At 50.1% G+C, this 18,090-nt stretch overlaps 1 protein-coding gene across 2 annotated transcripts in view; it reads right to left on the bottom strand.

The window, feature by feature from the left end:
• PLD4 (phospholipase D family member 4) overlaps nucleotides 1–2,248 on the bottom strand; it is an 8,664-nt gene extending 6,416 nt beyond the window's left edge. For both annotated transcript variants that reach the window (XM_046647577.1, XM_046647578.1), the window contains exon 1: nucleotides 2,132–2,248. In XM_046647577.1, the coding sequence (XP_046503533.1) occupies nucleotides 2,132–2,158 (27 nt within the window). In that variant the 5' untranslated portion in view covers nucleotides 2,159–2,248. The remainder of the gene's footprint in view (nucleotides 1–2,131) is intronic.
• Between the last annotated feature and the right edge of the window lie 15,842 nt (nucleotides 2,249–18,090).

Here is an 18,090-nt window from a genome sequence, read left to right as displayed (position 1 = left end):
GTATGTGTGGGGTGCATGCATGTGTGTGCAAGTGTGCATGTGTGGGTATGCATGTGCATGCATGCATGTGTGTGCATGTGGGGTGCGTGCCTGTGTGTGCAAGTGTGCATGTATGCATGGATGTGCGTGTGTTGGTGTGCACATCTGTGCACATGTGTGCATGCATATGTGTGTGCATGCACGTGTGTGTGTGTGTGCATGTGCCCCGCTCTGTGCCCGAGACACAGGTCAGGCTGTTGTTTTCCCCTCTTGTGATTGTCTCGGTGTTGGAATCTCAGTTCCGTGTTTCAGCCACAAGTGCAGGAGTCCCATCACAGTTTCTGCTTTCACTCTTGGCCCCCTCAAAACAGGCCTATAAATAGCACTTCCCTTCTCGGGCTGGGCCCCTGTCCTGGCCCCACAGCAGTCCCCTCCTGGGACCCGGGCAGCAGCCCCTGTCCTGGCTGGGAGGGTGTGGCACAAAGAGGCAGAGAGGACCAGCATGGGCTGAGTCGGACACCCATGCTGTCGGGGGCTGTGGGCTGAGTCAGGATTCCCGTTGCTGTCAGGGTCTCTCCCTTTGCAGCCAGCTGGGGATGGAGGACTTGTCCCGTCAGAGTGGTCACTCCCACAAGGAGCCCGAAGCCAGCCCAGCTGGGCCTCCACTGGAGTTGGGCCTCTTCCCAAAGCAGCCTCAAATGCCACCACAAGCGGAGTGCTCCGATCTCAAGGTTCAGGGAAGGGCCTGTGTGCAGCGACTGGGTCACCCTGGCCAGCCAAGCTCTGGCTGAGCTGTCCCCGAGGGCAGGAGCAGCCCTCCCGCCCGGTGCTGCGTGCCTGAGTGTGTAGCAAGGCCGGGTGCCAGGGCCAGGGAACCAGGCCATCAGCACAATGCCCGCAGGCTCTGGGGGTCAGACCAGGAGCAGCCAGCTTGGCCTCGAGGCCTCTGGGGTCTGTTCTGGGGCTGTCCTCCCAAAGGCCACCCTGCCTATTCAGCGTGGGGAGCGGGCAGCCCTACGAGCTGAGCCTGGGGGCTGCATCTGCTGTGAGCCAGAAGGTTACAGGGTGGTACAGACCCCAGAAGCCAGAATGAGAGGGGGCTCAGGCGGAGTCCCCAGGGCCCAGCACCCCTCTCTCTAGGGGAGTCCCCACAGAGGTAGTCGGGGTACCTCCTGCACCCCCAGAGCTAGCTCCAGCCGTGGAGGATGCTCCCCAACCTCCACCCTGCAGAGCGGAGCTCAGGGCCTCCAGGGGGCCTCCCCACCACCTGGCAGCGCTGAGCTCAGGGGCCTGCCCCCTCCCCGGGACGGTTCAGGGTCCCTCATCAGGGCTCAAGTGAACAGGTTCCCCAGACCCCCTTCACTAACTCTCAGGAGAGGCAGTCCATGTGAAGTCCCAGGCCGGGGCCCAGGGGGAGGGGGAACAGGGACTTCCTCAGCCAGGCTGCTGCCCGCGCTGCACCACATAGGAAATGGCCCAGATGCCCTGCAGACAGCAGGTCAGAGCGCAGCAGCCCAGCCCCCGCAGTGCCCATCTGGGACTTGGAGCCCACCTGAGGTCCCTCCCAGGCCGCTGATCCCCAGAATGCACTGTCTCCTCCTCTCTGCCATTGGAGCTACACTGGGGCCTGGTGGGGGGGGGCAGGTGGCGGGCACTCCGGGCAACTCTAGGCAGCTGTGGACCAGTTCACTCGCTGCAGCCCTGGGGACCCCTGTGTCCCTGGAGTGGGGCCGGCTGTTGGGAGAGGGTGACCCCCTAGTGCTGGCATCTCAGGGCTGTGATGGGCTGGGAGACACCCATGGGGCAGCTCCATGTCGCCAGCCCCGTCGTGGGCAGCTGTGGGACCCTGCAGACATCAGAGGTCTTGGCTGAAGGTGCCAGACTTCCTGCCCTGCAGGGCGTGGGTGTAGCTGCTGTCCCAGGCTGGGCCAGGGGACCTGCTGCCAACTCGCTAGGAGACCCTGAGACCCTGGTGGGCCCAGCTGCACAAGTCAAGGAGGAACGGGTTGTCTGCAGGCCCTGCAGGAGGTTTGGTGACCCTCTGGGCCTGGGGTTGCTGGCAGCATGGGGCCACGGGGAGGAGGATGGCAGCCCCCTTCCCAGGGCCTGGGGCCTGGCTCTCCCTCCTGGCCCTGGACTCGCTGGCACTTACCTCTGGGGGTCCTGCCTTGGCATTCATCTTGGCTCCAGGCACAGACTGCAGCCCCCAGCTCGCTGGGTGGGCTTCAGGGACAGCCTCCACTCCACCCAGATGCCTCCTCTCTGCAGCCCACTGCTTCCCCTTCTGGCCACTTCCTCTTAGTCCTGAGTACCTCCGTCTGCACCCCTCGCAGATGGCTGGAGCTGGGAGGGGCTGAGAACTTCCACCTCTAGAGAAAATCCCTTCCCCTGCCCTCCCACTCACCTCCTAAGGAGGAAGCACTCCACACTCACAGGCCTGCACATCAGGGTTAGTACAGCCGCAGGGCCCAGGGAACCAAGTGTAAGCAAGATCATTTATTTCTTTCTCACGGTAGCCAGGGTGAGGGGCTGGTGGGTTAGAGATGGTGTTAGCTCCACAGCGATCGGGAGCCAGGTCCCTCCAGCTCTCAGCTCCCAATCCCTAGGTTGACTGGCAGCCTCATGGCCCTACAATCGCTGCTGGAGCTCAGTCATCGCCTCTGAGTTCCTAGCAAAGCATAAGGAACATCCCAGAGGAGATATCTGGGACGTCTTGCAGGGCACTTTCACTTGTGCCTCGTAATTTGGAACCTGGTCACGTGGTTGCATCTAGCTGCAAGGGAGGCTCAGAAATAGAGGCAGCCAGGACCTCCATTGGGAGAACTCACGTGGGGCCACTCATTGGCTTGTCTGAAAATGCAGGCCTGGCTATAGATTGCCAGTGCTGGGCCCGGGTTCCCAGTGAGGGGCTCTGCCTCCCCCGTCCTTGCTCCAACTGGGGCTCCCTGAATACAGGACAGTTGCCCACAGGCGGGACCTTCAGAATACCCCTCACTTTGCACGAGGTCTCCGTGTCTGCCAGGCTCCGGCTTGTAAGGCCCAGTGTAGGTCAGGGGCTGCAGGGGCCCTGTCCAGGGTGCTGACCTAGCACGGGAGAAGGACGCCCCTCAGGTGGGCAGCAGTTTCCGGGCAGGCCCGTGAGGAGGGAGTTCCGGGGCCGGTGTGGGTGGACCGGCAAGTGAACGGGAGAGAGCCCCAGACCCCTGCATGCTCTTCCCGGATGAACCCTCTGCCCCAACCCGGCCTTGGGGTCGGTCCTCATCTCCAGGCCGCAGCGGGTGGCCTCTGCTCCCCGGCTTGGGGCTGGATGCCGGAGTGCGGCTGCCCCGGTTCTTTGGGGAGCGGTACACACAGCCTCACTTTCCAGGATGATGCCAGGTTGGCGTCTCGAACAGTTCAGAGTTCCCGCTGTTCCGCGTCCTCCCTGACACGTGCTGCTGTGAGACTTTTTGAGTTTGCCGGCGGGTGGGTGCGAGCGAGCGTCCGGATGTGGCTCAGCGTGCGTCTCCCTGGTGGTGAGGGAGGCTGCGCATCCTCGTGCGTCTGCGGTCACGTGGGCCTCCCCTCCGAGAAGCCCTGTTGGCGTGTTTTATCCGTTTTAAAGTTGAGCTGTTGACTTATTCTTATGGATTTGGAGGGTTCACTAGTATTTTCTGAATTGTCAGTTTGGTGTGTAGCAACAGCTTCTCTCCCTTTGCCTCCTCGTTTGTCCTTTTCCCTTTTAGAAAATCTCAGCCGCACAGAGAGTGGAGAGCGTGATGAAGGAGCGCAACTGCCCGCTGAGGCTTCGCAGTTGCAAACGTTTGTCGGATCTCCTTCCTCGCTGTTTTTGCCGAGAAATGTCAAAGTAAATGAGGACACAGACGACATTCCACTTTGAGATACTTGAGTATGCATTTCTGCGTAAATTTCCTACAAAATCACAAAGCATTTATGACCCCTGACAGAACCAATAATTCCTCAATTTTATCGAATTCATATTCCGTATTTGTCTTGGTCTGTTCGGGCAGCTGTAACAGAATACCGTAGAGCGGACGTCTCATAGACAACAGGAATTTATTTCTCGAAGTTCTGGGGCCGGAGTCTGAGATCAAGGTGCCGGCGGAATCGAGGCCCGCTTCCCGGTCGCAGACGGCGCCCCCTTGCTGTGTCCTCACAGGGCGGAAGGGACGAGGGAGCTCTGTGGGGTCCCTTCTATAAGGGCACTGATCCGCTTCCTGAGGGCTCCACCCTCATGACCTACTCACCTCCAAAGCCCTACTTCCCAACACCAGAACCTTGGGGGAAGGATTGAAAATATTGATTTTGAGGGGACACAAACATTCTATAGCAGTGTTCAAATTTTCCCAGTTGTCACCAAAATCTCTTTTGCAGCTGGTTTGTTATCATAGCAAGTTGGGGTCCACACACTGAGTTTGGTCTTTGTGTCTCTCAAGTCACTTTTCCCCAGAGACAACCTTTCCCTACCCTCTCCCGTCACAGGGTCTCTGTCCTCTTTTCCTGGGATGGTCTGGACCGTGGACGTGAGACGGAAGGCTTGGCTGGGCGGAGGCAAGGATCCCATGGAGATGGTGCTGTGTGTGGTGCATTGCAGTGCAAGGGGCCCCGCAGGATCCCAGCTTCCCCACCATCAGTGATGCTCAATCTGATCGTTATGAAACAGCATTTTCTCCCCTGCACCCAGCAAGCAGCCTGAGGGCTCATACTTTGGTGCCTTGAAAATTTCATTACCTTGTGCCTAATGGACTTAGACCCATTGGTTTTCGAATATTATTATGCCTTCTACGTTTTTTTGGCTGCCAATCTTGTGTTAGGAAGTTCCTACTGCTATTTCTAAGTCATATGTAACATTACAAGCTTCTTTTTTTGCTTTTTAAATTATTTTCCTCCAGTTTTGTTGAGATATAATTGGCATATAACAGTGTATAAGTTTAAGTTGTACAATATAATGATTTGATATATGTGTATATTGCAAAATGATCATCACAACAAGTTTAGTTAAAACCCATCACCTCACATAGTTACAATTTTTTCCCTTGTGGTGAGAACTTTTTTTTTATTAAGGATATGAAAGTTAACATCCTTGTGAAATTACAGTTGTACATCATTATTAGTCATGTTGTGGGTACACCACTTCACCCCTAGTGCCCTCCCCCCACCCCCCTTTCCCCTGGCAACCACCGATCAGTTCTCTTTGTCCATATGTTAACTACTACCTGTGAGTGGAGTCATACAGAGTTCGTCTTTCTCTGTCTGGCTTATTTCACTCAACATAATACCCTCAAGGTCCATCCATGTTGTTGTGAATGGGACGACATTGTCCTTTTTTATGGCTGAGTAGTATTCCATTGTATATATATACACCATATCTTCTTTATCCAATCATCAGTTGCTGGGCGCTTAGGTTGGTTCCATGACTTGGCTATTGTGAATAATGCTGCGATGAACATAGGGGTGCATGGAACTTTTGGAATTGCTGATTTCAGGTTCTTAGGATAGATACCCAGTAGTGGGATGGCTGGGTCATAAGGTAGTTCTATTCTTAACTTTTTGAGGAATCTCCATACTGTTTTCCCTAGTGGCTGCACCAGTTTGCATTCCCACTTGTGGTGAGAACTTTTAAGATCTACTCTTAGCAACTTTCAAATATACAAGACAGTGTTAACTGTGGTCACCATGCTGTGTGCCACAGCCCCGGGCCGTGTTTGTCTTATAACTGGAAGTCTGTACCTTTTGACACCCTGCACCCACTTCCCGCAGCCACCACCTCCATCTCTGGCGATGGCTCATCTGTTCTCTGTGTCCATGAGTTTGGTTTTTTAGATCCCACCTGTGAGTGAGATCATACAGCGCTTGTCTGTCTCTGTCTGACTTCCTCGCTTAGCATAGCGCCTCGAGGTCCATCCGTGGTGTCTCAAGTGGCAGGAGTCCTTCTTTTTTTGGCTGAGTAGTACGATACATATCCACAGCCCCTTTTCTTTATCCAGTCCTCCGCTGGCAGCCCCTTCGCGTGTCGCGGTGTCTCGGTGACTGTGAAGAGCGCTGCTGCGGACGTGGCCGCAGGCAGCTCTCGGGGAGCAACTTTGTTTCCGTTACAAAGTTTTCTTAACTGCTCTGGTTTTGCACGTGTATCTCTTTTCTCTTACGTGGAAAATGTTGGTTCCTCACAGCATTGATAGAATTACCTATTAGCTTTAGGATATGATATGTTTAACATCAATTAACAATTCCAATATCACTACAACAATTATGCTACTAAATGAAACGTAGGACTTCTTGGCAAGGTTTTTTTGGCTATTATAATACACTGACCCAGGATGTAACAGCAAGCTGTAACTGAAGTCACTTTTTTCCACATTTCGGCATTCGATTCACCCGGAACTGGTTACGGCGTGAGACGCGAGGCCTGAGTCCAGCTCCACCTCTTTCCCTGGTGGACAGTCAGGAGTCCACTCCGGCTGCCCTGCCAGCTCAGCGGAGCATCGAGTCTCGGGATCTGTGTCGCTTTCCCTCTGGGCTCCCTTTTCCCTTCTGCTGAGGTGTTTGTCTCCGCGCCCGTGCTGCTCGTCTCCAGCACCGTGGCCTTGTGCTCAGTCTCGACTCCTGGCAGGAGGCCTCTCCTCTGGAGAGGAGGACCATGTGCTTCGTAGGCACCTGTTCAGATAACTATATGGTTTCTCCTTGAACCTGATAATGGAGTGAATTAGGGATTTTCTCAGGTGGATTTAACCTCGGATCCTGGGGTACCCCACATGAACCATGATGTACATTATGCATCGCTGGGTTGGCTGTGGCCATGCTGGATCCCAGACTGTCCATCTGTGCTCCAGACTGTGGATGGTCACGCTTCATCTCTCCCACTGCGTGCTCGCCTTGTCCCTATGTTTAGTTATATGAGAGTCCCAGAGCGAATTGGGTAGTCCACCCACTTTTCCCTACATTTTGAAGTTTGTAAAAAGGGGATAAAATGTTCCTTTTAATTTTGGTAGAACATGTAAATCTGTCTTAGATTTTTGACATCTTTGTGGGAAGATCCTAAATTAATAATTCAATTTCTCTAATGATGATACGACAATTCAGGCTTTCTGTTTCTCTGTGAGTCAAATTAGGCAAACGATATTTTTCTAGGAATGTGTCCATTTGTTTAAAGTTTCAAGTTGTGCTGACATAAGGTTAGTCATAACAGTGTCTCACTATCTTGTTCTCTTTTACTCTCTGCTGCGTCTGGAGTGATGGCCCTCTTTTTCATTCCTCATGTTGGTTTTTGTGACTTTTCCTTTCCCCTTGGGAAATCTTGCCATAATTTTGGCTATTTTATTAACTTTTTCAAGAAGTCAACTTTCATATTTTGGGGTTCTTTCTATTGTAATTTTGTTTTTCATCTATTTCTGGTTTTAGCCGTTATTATACCCATTTTCTACTTTCTGTAAATATTTCTGTTGTTATTTTTCTACCTTCTTAAGTTGGATGCTCAGCTCTTTAATTTTCAGCCGTTCTTTACTATGAAAGCGTTGAAGGGACACATTTTCTGCAGAATTCTGCTTTTGCTGCATCCCACAAAATTTCCAGTGTAGCACCGTCGTTGTTTGGATCTCAGTATTTTGCATTTGTCACTATTTTTTTCTTTCAGCCAGGAATGATTTAGAAATCCAGCTTAAGATTTCCCAGTGTCTTGGAAAGCTCTTTCTTAGTCATTCCTTTATAGTTTATTTGCATTTGGTTGGGAGGGCAAAGTCTAGACGACACGAGATGATTAACGTTTGTTAAGACTTGCTTGACGTCCACGTGGATGCTCAGGTTTGGTAAATGTGCTTGAGGAGGACGTGAAGTCTCTAATTGTCAGGATCCGGGGTCTAGAGAGGTCTTTAAATCCAGTTCACTAATCGTGCTGTTCAAATCTGATGTACCGTTTATTAATATTTGGTCAGCCTGACCTAGGACTCGCTGGGAGTCGTGTTGAAACCTGCGTGATGGTAGATTTATAAATTTCTCCTCGCAGTTCCCACAGCCTTTGCTCTCCCCAGTGAGGCTCCTTACATCCTCGGACCAAACAGTATCCCCGGACACTCGCTCTGTCCCTGACGATGGTGTGTGTCTCACAGTCTGTTTTGCCCCATGTTAGTTAGTGATACCAGCTTTCCTGTGATGCGTATTTGTCTGGCTTTGTTTTATATCCTTTACCTTAAGTTGTGTGTTCTCATATTTCAGACGTGTGTCTTATAGGTGACAAGGAGCTGGGGTTTAAACAATCATCTCGTCTGACCGTCCCTCCCCGTTCCAGCTGAGTTTAGTCTGGTCACGATTACTGGGATCACTGATATGTTCTTATTTACTTTTAATTCCTTATACTGGGCTACTTGGCCTGCGTTTTACGTTTCTTTTTTGTCTTTTTTTCTTGACTTCCTTTGGATTGATCGACCTTTTTGCTTCTTCCGTTTTCTCCTGCTGCCCCAATTACTTTCTTTCGCTGGTGGTGCTTTGCGATGGAAACTTCCAGGGCTCACCCACACCACCTTCAGACGCAGGAGAGGATTTTTCTCCCTGGCCGTCTCGTGGGTCGTGTGACAGTCCTGTGATGGGTTCTGACCGATGCATTGTGAGTGAAAATGGCACCTGTCACTTCTCTTCTCAAGCCTTTCATTTGCGGTGGAAGGAGTCCCGTTAGTCCCTCCCGTTGTGTCCTGGGCTCTGACAGCGCAGCCCAGATGGGAAAGTCTCCTTCAGCCTCGTCGCTGACTTCCCGCCCAAAGGATGCCTTCCCCAAAGACTGCCTTGGACCCCCGGCCGCCCTCACGTCAGCAGTCAGTGTTCCTTTGCTGTGTAGAGTTGCTGACATTCAGAGGTGGGCTGTTACTATGCTCCTTGGCTTAGCTGTAAGTTTTCACCTGTGCACGTAAGAAGGCTTAAACATAATTGCCGTCTTCCCCTCTTCCTGAGTAGGACAGGACCTCTGATGTCTAATGCCAGGGGTCTCCAGCGTACGCTCTGTTGTTTGTTAGTTTTGTTCTATCTTGTAATAATACCATTATCATTATTTTAAATGCCACAAATTATACATTTTATGATTATTTTATCCAATCTGGGTGTGTTTAGAATTATCCACTTTTACCAACTTATCTATCACCATTCGTCCTTGTGTTTCAGACCCTTCTGTGATCACCGTTCATCTTCTAAAATGTGTCCTTCACAATTGACCGGGACACTAATTTAGCTGGAGGTGAAATTCTTGGTTGTCAGTTATTTTCCTTGAGTGGGGTGTGTTGGTAAACGCTTGGCTTTTAGTCACATGAAATGTCTCTAATTTTCCTTCTTTAGTGCAGGATAATTTTTCCAGGTACAGAATTCTTGATTGACTGTTATTTCCTCTGGAAACCTGAGGGTTTTAGAGTTCCACTATTGTTGAGAAATCTGCTGTCATTTTCTTGTAAAGAATCTTTCTTTCCTCTGTGGTCGTTTTTAACAAATTCTCTTGGTCGTTGGTGTTTGTTGGTGTTACTGTGATGTGTCTGGCTGGAGTCTTCTTTTCTCCTGCTTGGCATGCCGTGTGCTTCCTTGATCTGTGGACACATGTTGTATTTGTTGGCGAGGCTGCTGCAATCAAGCACCACAAGCTGAACGGCTTAAACAGCAGACATCTATCGGCTCAGTTCTGGAGGCTGGAAGGCCTGAGTCAAGGTGTCGGCGGGGTTGGTTCCTTCTGAGGCTGTGAAGGACAGTCTGTTGTGGCCTGTCCCCTGGTTTCTGGTAGGCTTGGTCGTTCCTTGACTTGCAGATGGTGCTGTCCCTGTGTCTTCACGTCATCTTCCTCTGCACGTGTCTGTCTGTGTCCAAATTCCCCCTTTTTATGAGGACACCAGTAATACTGGGTTAGGGCCCCCCATAATGACCTCATCTTAACATGATCATCTGTAAAGACCCTATTTCCAAATAAGGTCCCTCTCACAGGTTCTGGGCATTAAGACTTCAACATCTTCTGAGGGGACACCTTTCAACCCATAGTACGTGACTTCCCAGTTCTGGAAAATTCCAAGTGAGTCTCCTGAATATTTCTTCTCCTCATTCCTCCCATCCCCTCACTCAGGAAGCCCACGTGGAGGTAGGTCACCCTCTGTCTCTCCGTCCTCGGTGCCCGTCAGCCTCTCTCACCCATTTTCTTTCTCCATGCTCCCATGTGTTACCTTCTGGATGGTTTCCTCGTTTCTTTCTTACAGTTCACTAATTCTTGCTTCAGCTGTGTCTAATCTGCTGTTCAACTCTCTGTTTGAGGTTTTAAAAAAACTTTACTTTCCATCATTATAGTTTTCAATGGGATGCTTTTCCACCTCTCACCAGCTGTATTTTATTTTCTTTTGCTCTTTTCTCACCTCTTCAACAGCATTTTGTTTGTCGTTTGGGGCTGGTGTCACCATGGTGTGCTTGGTGATTTTGAGAGTAAGCTCATGCTCGCGGGGATACTGAGAGTCCCGATTGAGACGCCTTTCTCAAGAGACGATTTGCATCTGCTTCTACGGGACCCGGGATTGCTGTCCACGGGGAACCACTGTGGACTTGCTCTTGCCCTAGAGAACCTCTGTCTATCCAGGGTCATGTAAATGTGAACCCCAAGCCCACGTGAAGCAAGCTTGAGACCACAGAGAGACACACCCAGGGGGCCCTCGTGGCTCTTTTTCTTCTTTCTTTCTGTAGCTTCGGAAGATGCTGGCTTAACTGTTCCCAGTTAGATTAATGAAAGAACAAGCTGATACCAAGTCCTGAGACCCAGAAGCTCCCTTTATATGAGGCCACTGCCAGGCAGGAGGCACTGCGGGCTGAGCTGCCTGGCGGCCCCTGCCCCTCTCCCTTTGAGTGTGGAGAGCTCTCGAGAGATGCGGTCTATCCCCCTGTTTTAAGGGCATCATCTTGGGTGAGGTCTGGCATGACCAGAGGCAGCTCGAGAGGGACTGGAAAAGTTTAAAGGTTTCATGATACTCACAGTGTCTGGGGAGAACACACTGTGCCCCACAGGGCCACACAGGGCAGTACCGGGTGGGTGACAAGGCAGAGGGGGACTGTGGGCAAGTGGCTTCACTGGCTTCTACGGGCAGGAGCGGGAGGCAGGGCGAGCGGCTTAGGGTAGGCCGGTGGTGTCTGAGAGGGCCCCTGCCCCAAGGCCGTGTGCATGTGACTGTGAAAGTGTGGAGTTTAAAACTACATGAGGATCCCAGGTGTCCCCGGGCAGGGGGCGTCTCAATATGCTGGGAATAGGCCCATGGGTGGATGATAAAGCATCGCTTCACAGAACGGAAGAGGGTGGCCAGTGCACCCCCAGGGCCCTTTCTCCAGCGCACCTGCCCAGTGGTGCCCCCAAGCTTGCCTCTCGCAAGTCTGCGTGTCCTGGGGAATAGGACTTTAAACTCTAGACCTAACTGAGCTTTCCACCTTTTTTTATTTTTTGCTTAAGGAAAATTCTCCCTGAGCTAACATCTGTGTCAATCTTCCTCTGCTTTTTGTGGGTCACTGCCACAGTGTGGCTGACGAGTGGTCTCGGTCCACGCCTGGGATCCAAACCTGCAAACCCAGGCTGATGAAGTGGAGTGCACCAAACTTAACCGCTATGCCACAGGGCCAGCCCCACCACCCTTCTGAACAACAAAAGGAGCTTGGAACTTCCTGCTTCCAGCTGCTTCCTCAAGGCTTCCACTTTATTCTCTAGCATTTTAGTTTCACCTTTTTTGGGTAACCCTTCAGAGTCGCTATAATTTTTTAATGCTTAATGATTATTTAGACTTACCACATATTTACCAATTTCTTTAGTCACTATTTCTTCTTGTAAGTCCCATCTTCCTTCTGAATTCAATTTTTTCCTTCCTGAGAAAAGAACTTAAGTAATTCTTTAAGTAAAAAAATCCTTAAGTAATTCTTTTTTTTCTTTTTCCGGGGAAGGTTCACTCTGAGCTACATCCGTTACAAATCTTCCTCTCCCCACGCCCCCCAAAGCCCCAGTACGTCGTTGTATATCTTAGTTGTAAGTCGTTCTAGTTCTTCTATGTGGGATGCCACCACAGCACGGCTACTGACAGAGACGGGTGGTGTGGTTCCACAACTGGGAAACGAACCTTGGCCGCCAAAGCTGTGAGAGCTCCGAACCTTAACCACCAGGCCATTAGGGCTGGCTCTTAAGTAATTCTGTCCTCATGGCTCTAAGAGCAGTAAATCTTCAGGTTTTATCGTCTGGAAATGTCTATTTCTCCCTCACTCTTGAACGAGACTTTGTCTGGGTGCAAATTTATTGGTTGACAATTCTTTTCTTTCACTAGTTTAAAGATCTTGACTTCTCAACTCTGATGTTGCCCTGGAGACAAATGCATCCATCTCACTCTTGTTCCTTTGAAGGGGATTTCTCCTCCCTCTCTGCTTGCTGTAAGGTTTTATCTGTGTCTTTGGTGTTCTGCATTTCAACCTGATGTGTCCAGGTTAAGTTTATTCTCATATCTCCTCCTCAGGAGTTGTGCATCTTAAATTTGAGGATTTATGCCTTTGATCATTTCTAGAAAGTTCTCAGCCATTATCTCTTTGACTATTGACTCTGCCCATTTTCTTTATCCTCGCATTGTGAATCTCAGATTAGTATATGCTGAGCTTTTTCATTCTGTCTTCTGTGCCTCATAATCTCCTTTCACATGGTGCATACCTTCATCTCATCTTCTGCATCTGGCTGATTTCCTGCGTCAGCCTTCCCAATCACTAGTTGCTTCTTCAGCTCTGTTATTAGCTGGTCAACTTTCCCTGAGGTTTCCATTTCTTACTGCAGACTTTTTTCTCTCTCCCAGAGCCTGGGAACAGACCAGCTTCTTAGCCCTCTCACTCTCTCACTGGGGCCACAGGTAGAGTTTTTCCAGCCCCTATTCCTGTGAGTACAGCCTTTTGAATGCCCAGCTCTGTGCAGGATTCTTAATTTCAACTCTGCTCTTACCAGGCACAGGTCCTTGTCTCCTGACTCTCTGTGGATAGAAAATCTCAAGTGCTTAGACATAAGGGATATTTCTGGGCTCATAACAGCCCCCCAGAGATGCTGCAACGTCAGCTCCTGACCATTCTGGCTTTCAGTTCCCGCTTAGTTTCTGGTACATGGCGATTTCCCCTTACCTCTTATCATCTCAGCTTTGTGTCTGGTTTTGATTTTGTTTTTAGCTAATGATTCTAGGTGTTCCAACTGGTAGAGATGAAGCAGTGATGGTGAGAGGCTGTGAGGAGGCGGAGAAACCAGGACACATCTCAGCAGACTCACAAAGCGAGGGGCGTCCACTGGAGCCCAGGCCTGCTGGGGCCACCAGGATTCTTAAGAGAAAGGGGAGCAGAGAAGAGAACTTGGTGCCAGTCTCCCTCTGAGGCTTCTGCCGACTCTTGTGCTGCACACGACCGAGAGGCTGGACATAACGTGTCTGAAGGTTGAGCAAAGATTAATAACATTACGGTTCTGGGGAGACAACACTGAATCAGTGAAACAGGATCTCCTTCAAAGGAGGAGGTGCCAGTAGGCTCGCCTGACCCCTAGTCGGGACCCTGGAGGGCTGCACCCCAGAAGCAAATGAAAGTAGCACAAACCTCATTGCATCCAAAGCCAGCTTCAGGCCAGCCTCGTCCCCAAGTGGGTTGACGGGTCAGCCCCCGCTCCGTGGCGGAGGCGGGTGGTCCTCTCTGATGAAATATGACCCCATCCAGAGACTCTCCTTTTTCACTCACAACGTCTGTGGTTTTAAATCAGGAGTCACCAGACGTGTCAAAAAATAGAACCAAGTGTAAAAGCAGGGGGTCCAGGTATCAAACACAAGCTGTGAAATAACTGTGATCGATATGTTCAGAACAATAATTGACAAGATGGAACTGTTCACTTGGAGAAATGAAATATTTTTTTAAAAATCAAAGAGAAATTTCAGAACTAAAAATAAAGTAACCAGAGTGAGGAGAGCGGTGGACGGGTTGACGGACAATTGGACAGACCCGGAGGGAGGACTCTGAGCGGCCACTCGGGTCAGCAGAGAATAAAGGACTGACGCTCAGGGGGAAATGTACAGAGAGACGGAGAAGAGTACAAGGGGTGCAGAGGGCAGGGTGTAAAGAAAACCTGAGCCCAAGAAAGGGGAGACTGGAAATGGGGCAGAACAATATCTGAAGAGAAAAGGTGAGACATTTCCGAGGCTGATGAAAGACACAGCAAGCCCCAGATTCAAGAAGTGCCGGAAATTCAACCCAGATAAATACAGAGATACTCCTAGGCACAGCATGGTTAAACCACTGAAAAACTAATAACACAGACAATCCGAGACAGCCAGGAAAAACAGACCCCATCTCGAAGGGATGACAGTGCTTTTGGCTTCTCCCCACGAGCAGTGAACTCCAGAGGATGGCGGGCGCTAGTGGGTAAGTGCCGCAAGACGGCGCCTGCCAGCTCAGAATGCTCTATCAAATGAAAGGAAAAGGCAAAAGAAAAACATTTTCAAAGACCTGCACCAGGGAAACAGAGAGATGTCGTGACAACAAAACCACACGAGAAACCAAAACTGCTAACGGAGGTCTTCTGGAAAAAGGTCCCAGGTGGGAACATGGAAATGCAGGAGGAGCAGAAGAGGACACTCGGATGAGTTTAGGTGCGTCTGGGCTGTAGAAATTAACAGAACAGTTTATTGTGGGGTTCACAGTCTGTGCGGGATTAAAATGCCTGATCACGACAGCTCAAGTGGTGGCAGAGGCAGACGGGTTGAAAGTGGCACAGGGTCTTTGCGCGGTCCAGGAAGCAGTCAGAGTACACATTTACATGAGGCCCTAATAAGTGGGGGTAGTTTTTTGATTGTGAATTATTTTATAATGGCCAGGAGGTAGTAAATAGAACAATTTATGTGAGACCGTAAGAAGTAAAGGATAAGTTTTCTAACTAACCACTAAGAGTATAATGGAAGTAAGTATTGTAACAAGTAAACAGAGAATGTAGAACAATTAAAAAAATGCAATTAATCCTAAAAAAGATAAAAAGGAAGAAAAATGGAACAAATAACAGACATAATATAGCAGATTTAAACCTAAAATCTGTAATAAATGCACTAAAAATATTCCGATGAAAAGACAAATATTGTCAAACTGAATTTTTAAAAACAAAATGCACGAAAGTTCAAGTAAAAGGATGGAAAAGGATAAGTGATTATAACATCAGCCAGAAAAAAGCTGGCATACCTGTGCTAATGTCAAAGTAGACTTTAAGGTGAGAAAAAATGACGAGAGATAACGAAGGCTTCATAATGACAAAAGGCCCATCAGTCTGGAATAGAATGGTTCTAACTTGTATGCACCTAATAACATAGCCTCAAAATACATAAAGAAAACCTGACAGAACTGAAAGGAGAAATAGATAAATCCACAATCATAGTGGCTTTAACACAGCCCTGCAGTAACTGGTAGAGCCAGTAGACAAAACATCAGTATGGATATATTTGAAAATGTGAACACAATAAAGCTGACCAAATTGACAAAAGAGAATATATCTCAAAAAAAAAAAAAAAAAAAAAGGAAGTGTACATCTTCTTTTCAAGGGTACATGAAACATTTAACAAAATTGTCTACATTCTGGGCCATAAAGCATACTCTATAATACCTTTCAAATGATTGAAATAATTTTAAGTATATGTTCTGACCACAAAAGAATAACTGGAAAATCCTCAAATGCTTGGTAATTTAGCAGCACACATGTAAGTAACTCATGGGCCAAGGAAGAAATCATAATGGACTCTAGAAATTGTCTTCCCTGAAAGATAATGAAAATACGATCTAGCAGTCTTTATGGGATCAGCTAAAGCTTACATTCAGAAGGAAATTTGTGGCCTTAAATCCATGTATCAGAAAAGAAGAAATGCTGAAAATCAACGGGTGTCCATCTCAGGAATTAAAGAAAGAAAGGAGGAAGGGAAGAAAGAAAGTAACATTAAATCAGGGAAGAAAGGGAAAAAGCTAACAAATGAAAATAAAAAATAAGCAGAAATGAACGAAACAGGAAAAAATGTATAACAGAGAAAATCAACAAAACCAAAAAGTTGGTTCTATGAAAAGAATACCAAAATTGATAAACCCCAGAAGGCTGAACACAAGAGAGAGACTGATGGTCACCAACATCAGGAGGGAGCATGAAGGCACAGGAAAAGATCCTACAAGAGTTAAAAGACAACAAGAGCATATTATGAGCTATTTTATGCCAATAAATTCATTTTCTATTCTGTGTTACTTTTTCTAATTCTCCTTGCAGTATAATATACACGTGCAGCGGGCGTGGATTTTCAAGTGTACGGTGCGATGAATTTTTGCACATGTGTGCACCTGTGTAAGCACCATCTAGATAAGATGGGGGACCGTCCCTCAACCGCCTTCTCAGTCAACACCCTCCTCCGAGAGGCAGCCCCAGGGCGCGTATCCAGGAGGGAAATGGCAGCCTCACGGGCGCCATGCGCAGAGCTGCAGTAAATTCTGCCAGTTTTCCCAAAATAGTTGACTGCCACCCTCTCACCAGCTTTGACAAGGATCCAGCTTTAGCTCCTCTGGTGGGTGTTGGGGTGTCTCATTGCAGTTTAATTTGTGCATCTCTGATGACAGATGCTGTGGGGCATCTTTGCACAGTTGTCTGGCCGTGTGGTTGTGCCCTGGACAGCGCCTGCTCAGTCTTCTGATCGTTTGTGACTGCGTTGCCTGCCTAGTTCTCTCTGCCTTATAGTAGTTAGTATATATTTTGGATATGAATCACCTGTTGGGTCTAAGTAGGGAGATCAGGAACCGGGCCACACACCCAGCCACCGCCCACCCACCGCCCCTGCTGCTCAGCTGGCCCCACCTCCGGGTCATTAGCCCAGAAACCCGCTGTCCCTCTCACCCTCTCTGATGTCGTCTTGGTGACCTGGTCCCCTCCCCCCCGTGGCACCTGCCCTGGTCCAGGCCCGCTTCTCCTGTCCCCACTTGCCTCCCAGCACCGTCCAGTCTCCCTCCACGACGTCCCCAAGCACTTTCTCCTCGGCAGCCCCTAAGACCTCACCCAACCCAAGACCTTCCTTGCTCAGATCCAACCAGAAGGGAAGAGCAGCCCCCGGTCCCCAGGGAAAGGCCCAACAGCGAACCCCCAGCCCCTTGCATCTCCGCCACCCCTTCCATGCATCACACAGATTCCAGGGCCGCCAGCCGCTCCAGCCCGGCCACACTTCCACCTCCAGGGACCTCCCTCCCCCACTGGCCTGGCCTGCACCTCGGAACCGGGAAGGTGGGCTCCAGTGAGTTTCCACAGCTGGAGTGGGCGGGGCCAGGTGCTCGTAGGTCTTCAGGATGACTGGCGGGCCGAGGGCCTGTGTGAGGGTGCCACTCGCCAGCCCCCCGCCTCCTCTGCTTCCGCCTTGCTCTGGGGGGCTGCCATGCACCAGAGAGGTGACCGAGCAGGGAGTGGAGAGGTGGCCTCCTGAAGGTCTCCAACTAGCAAGGGGAACAGAGCTGGCGCGGGGAACAGAGCCGGTGTGGGGAGCTGAGCTTGTGTAGGGAACAGAGCTGGTGTGGGAAACAGAGCTGGCGTGGGGAACAGCGTTTTACATGGGGAATAGAGCTGGCGTGGGGAACAGAGCTGGCATGGGGAACAGAGTTTTACATGGGGAATAGAGCTGGCGTGGGGAACAGAGCTGGGATACTAGTGCTTCCTGTGCTGCTGATGGGGACCTAGCAAGCAGGCTCTGGTGGCAGGCAGCCATGTGGAGTGCCAGTGCGCTGGACACTTGCTCCCTCTGGACTTGTCCACCCTCCCTCTGGGTCCTCCTTGCAGCTGGAGGTGGGGCCGTGACTGCCTGGGTGTGAAGGCACAGGGCTCTGAGTGCTCGGTGGTGTGCAATCCCCCGTGATGGGTGAGGTCAGAGACCCTTTGGAGGCCCTGAAAAGGGGGACGGGATGGGAGTAGCCGGGTCTCGGCACAGGGCTGTGCCCTCCTGCTGCCGCCTGGACGTTAGAGCGCTCTGGGTGAGCCTCCTTGAATAAAACAGCTTTTCTCTTTGAGACGCAAGCATTCGGAGTTTCCCTGCTCCACTTTCTCACCTAGGCCGCCCCCTGGTGGCAGCGTACCGC

The sequence above is a fragment of the Equus quagga genome, chromosome 20, assembly GCF_021613505.1.
Source record: "Equus quagga isolate Etosha38 chromosome 20, UCLA_HA_Equagga_1.0, whole genome shotgun sequence".
NCBI lineage: Eukaryota > Metazoa > Chordata > Mammalia > Perissodactyla > Equidae > Equus > Equus quagga.
The sequence above is the reverse complement of the archived record's forward strand: the minus strand, read 5'-3'. Positions and strand labels throughout refer to the sequence as shown.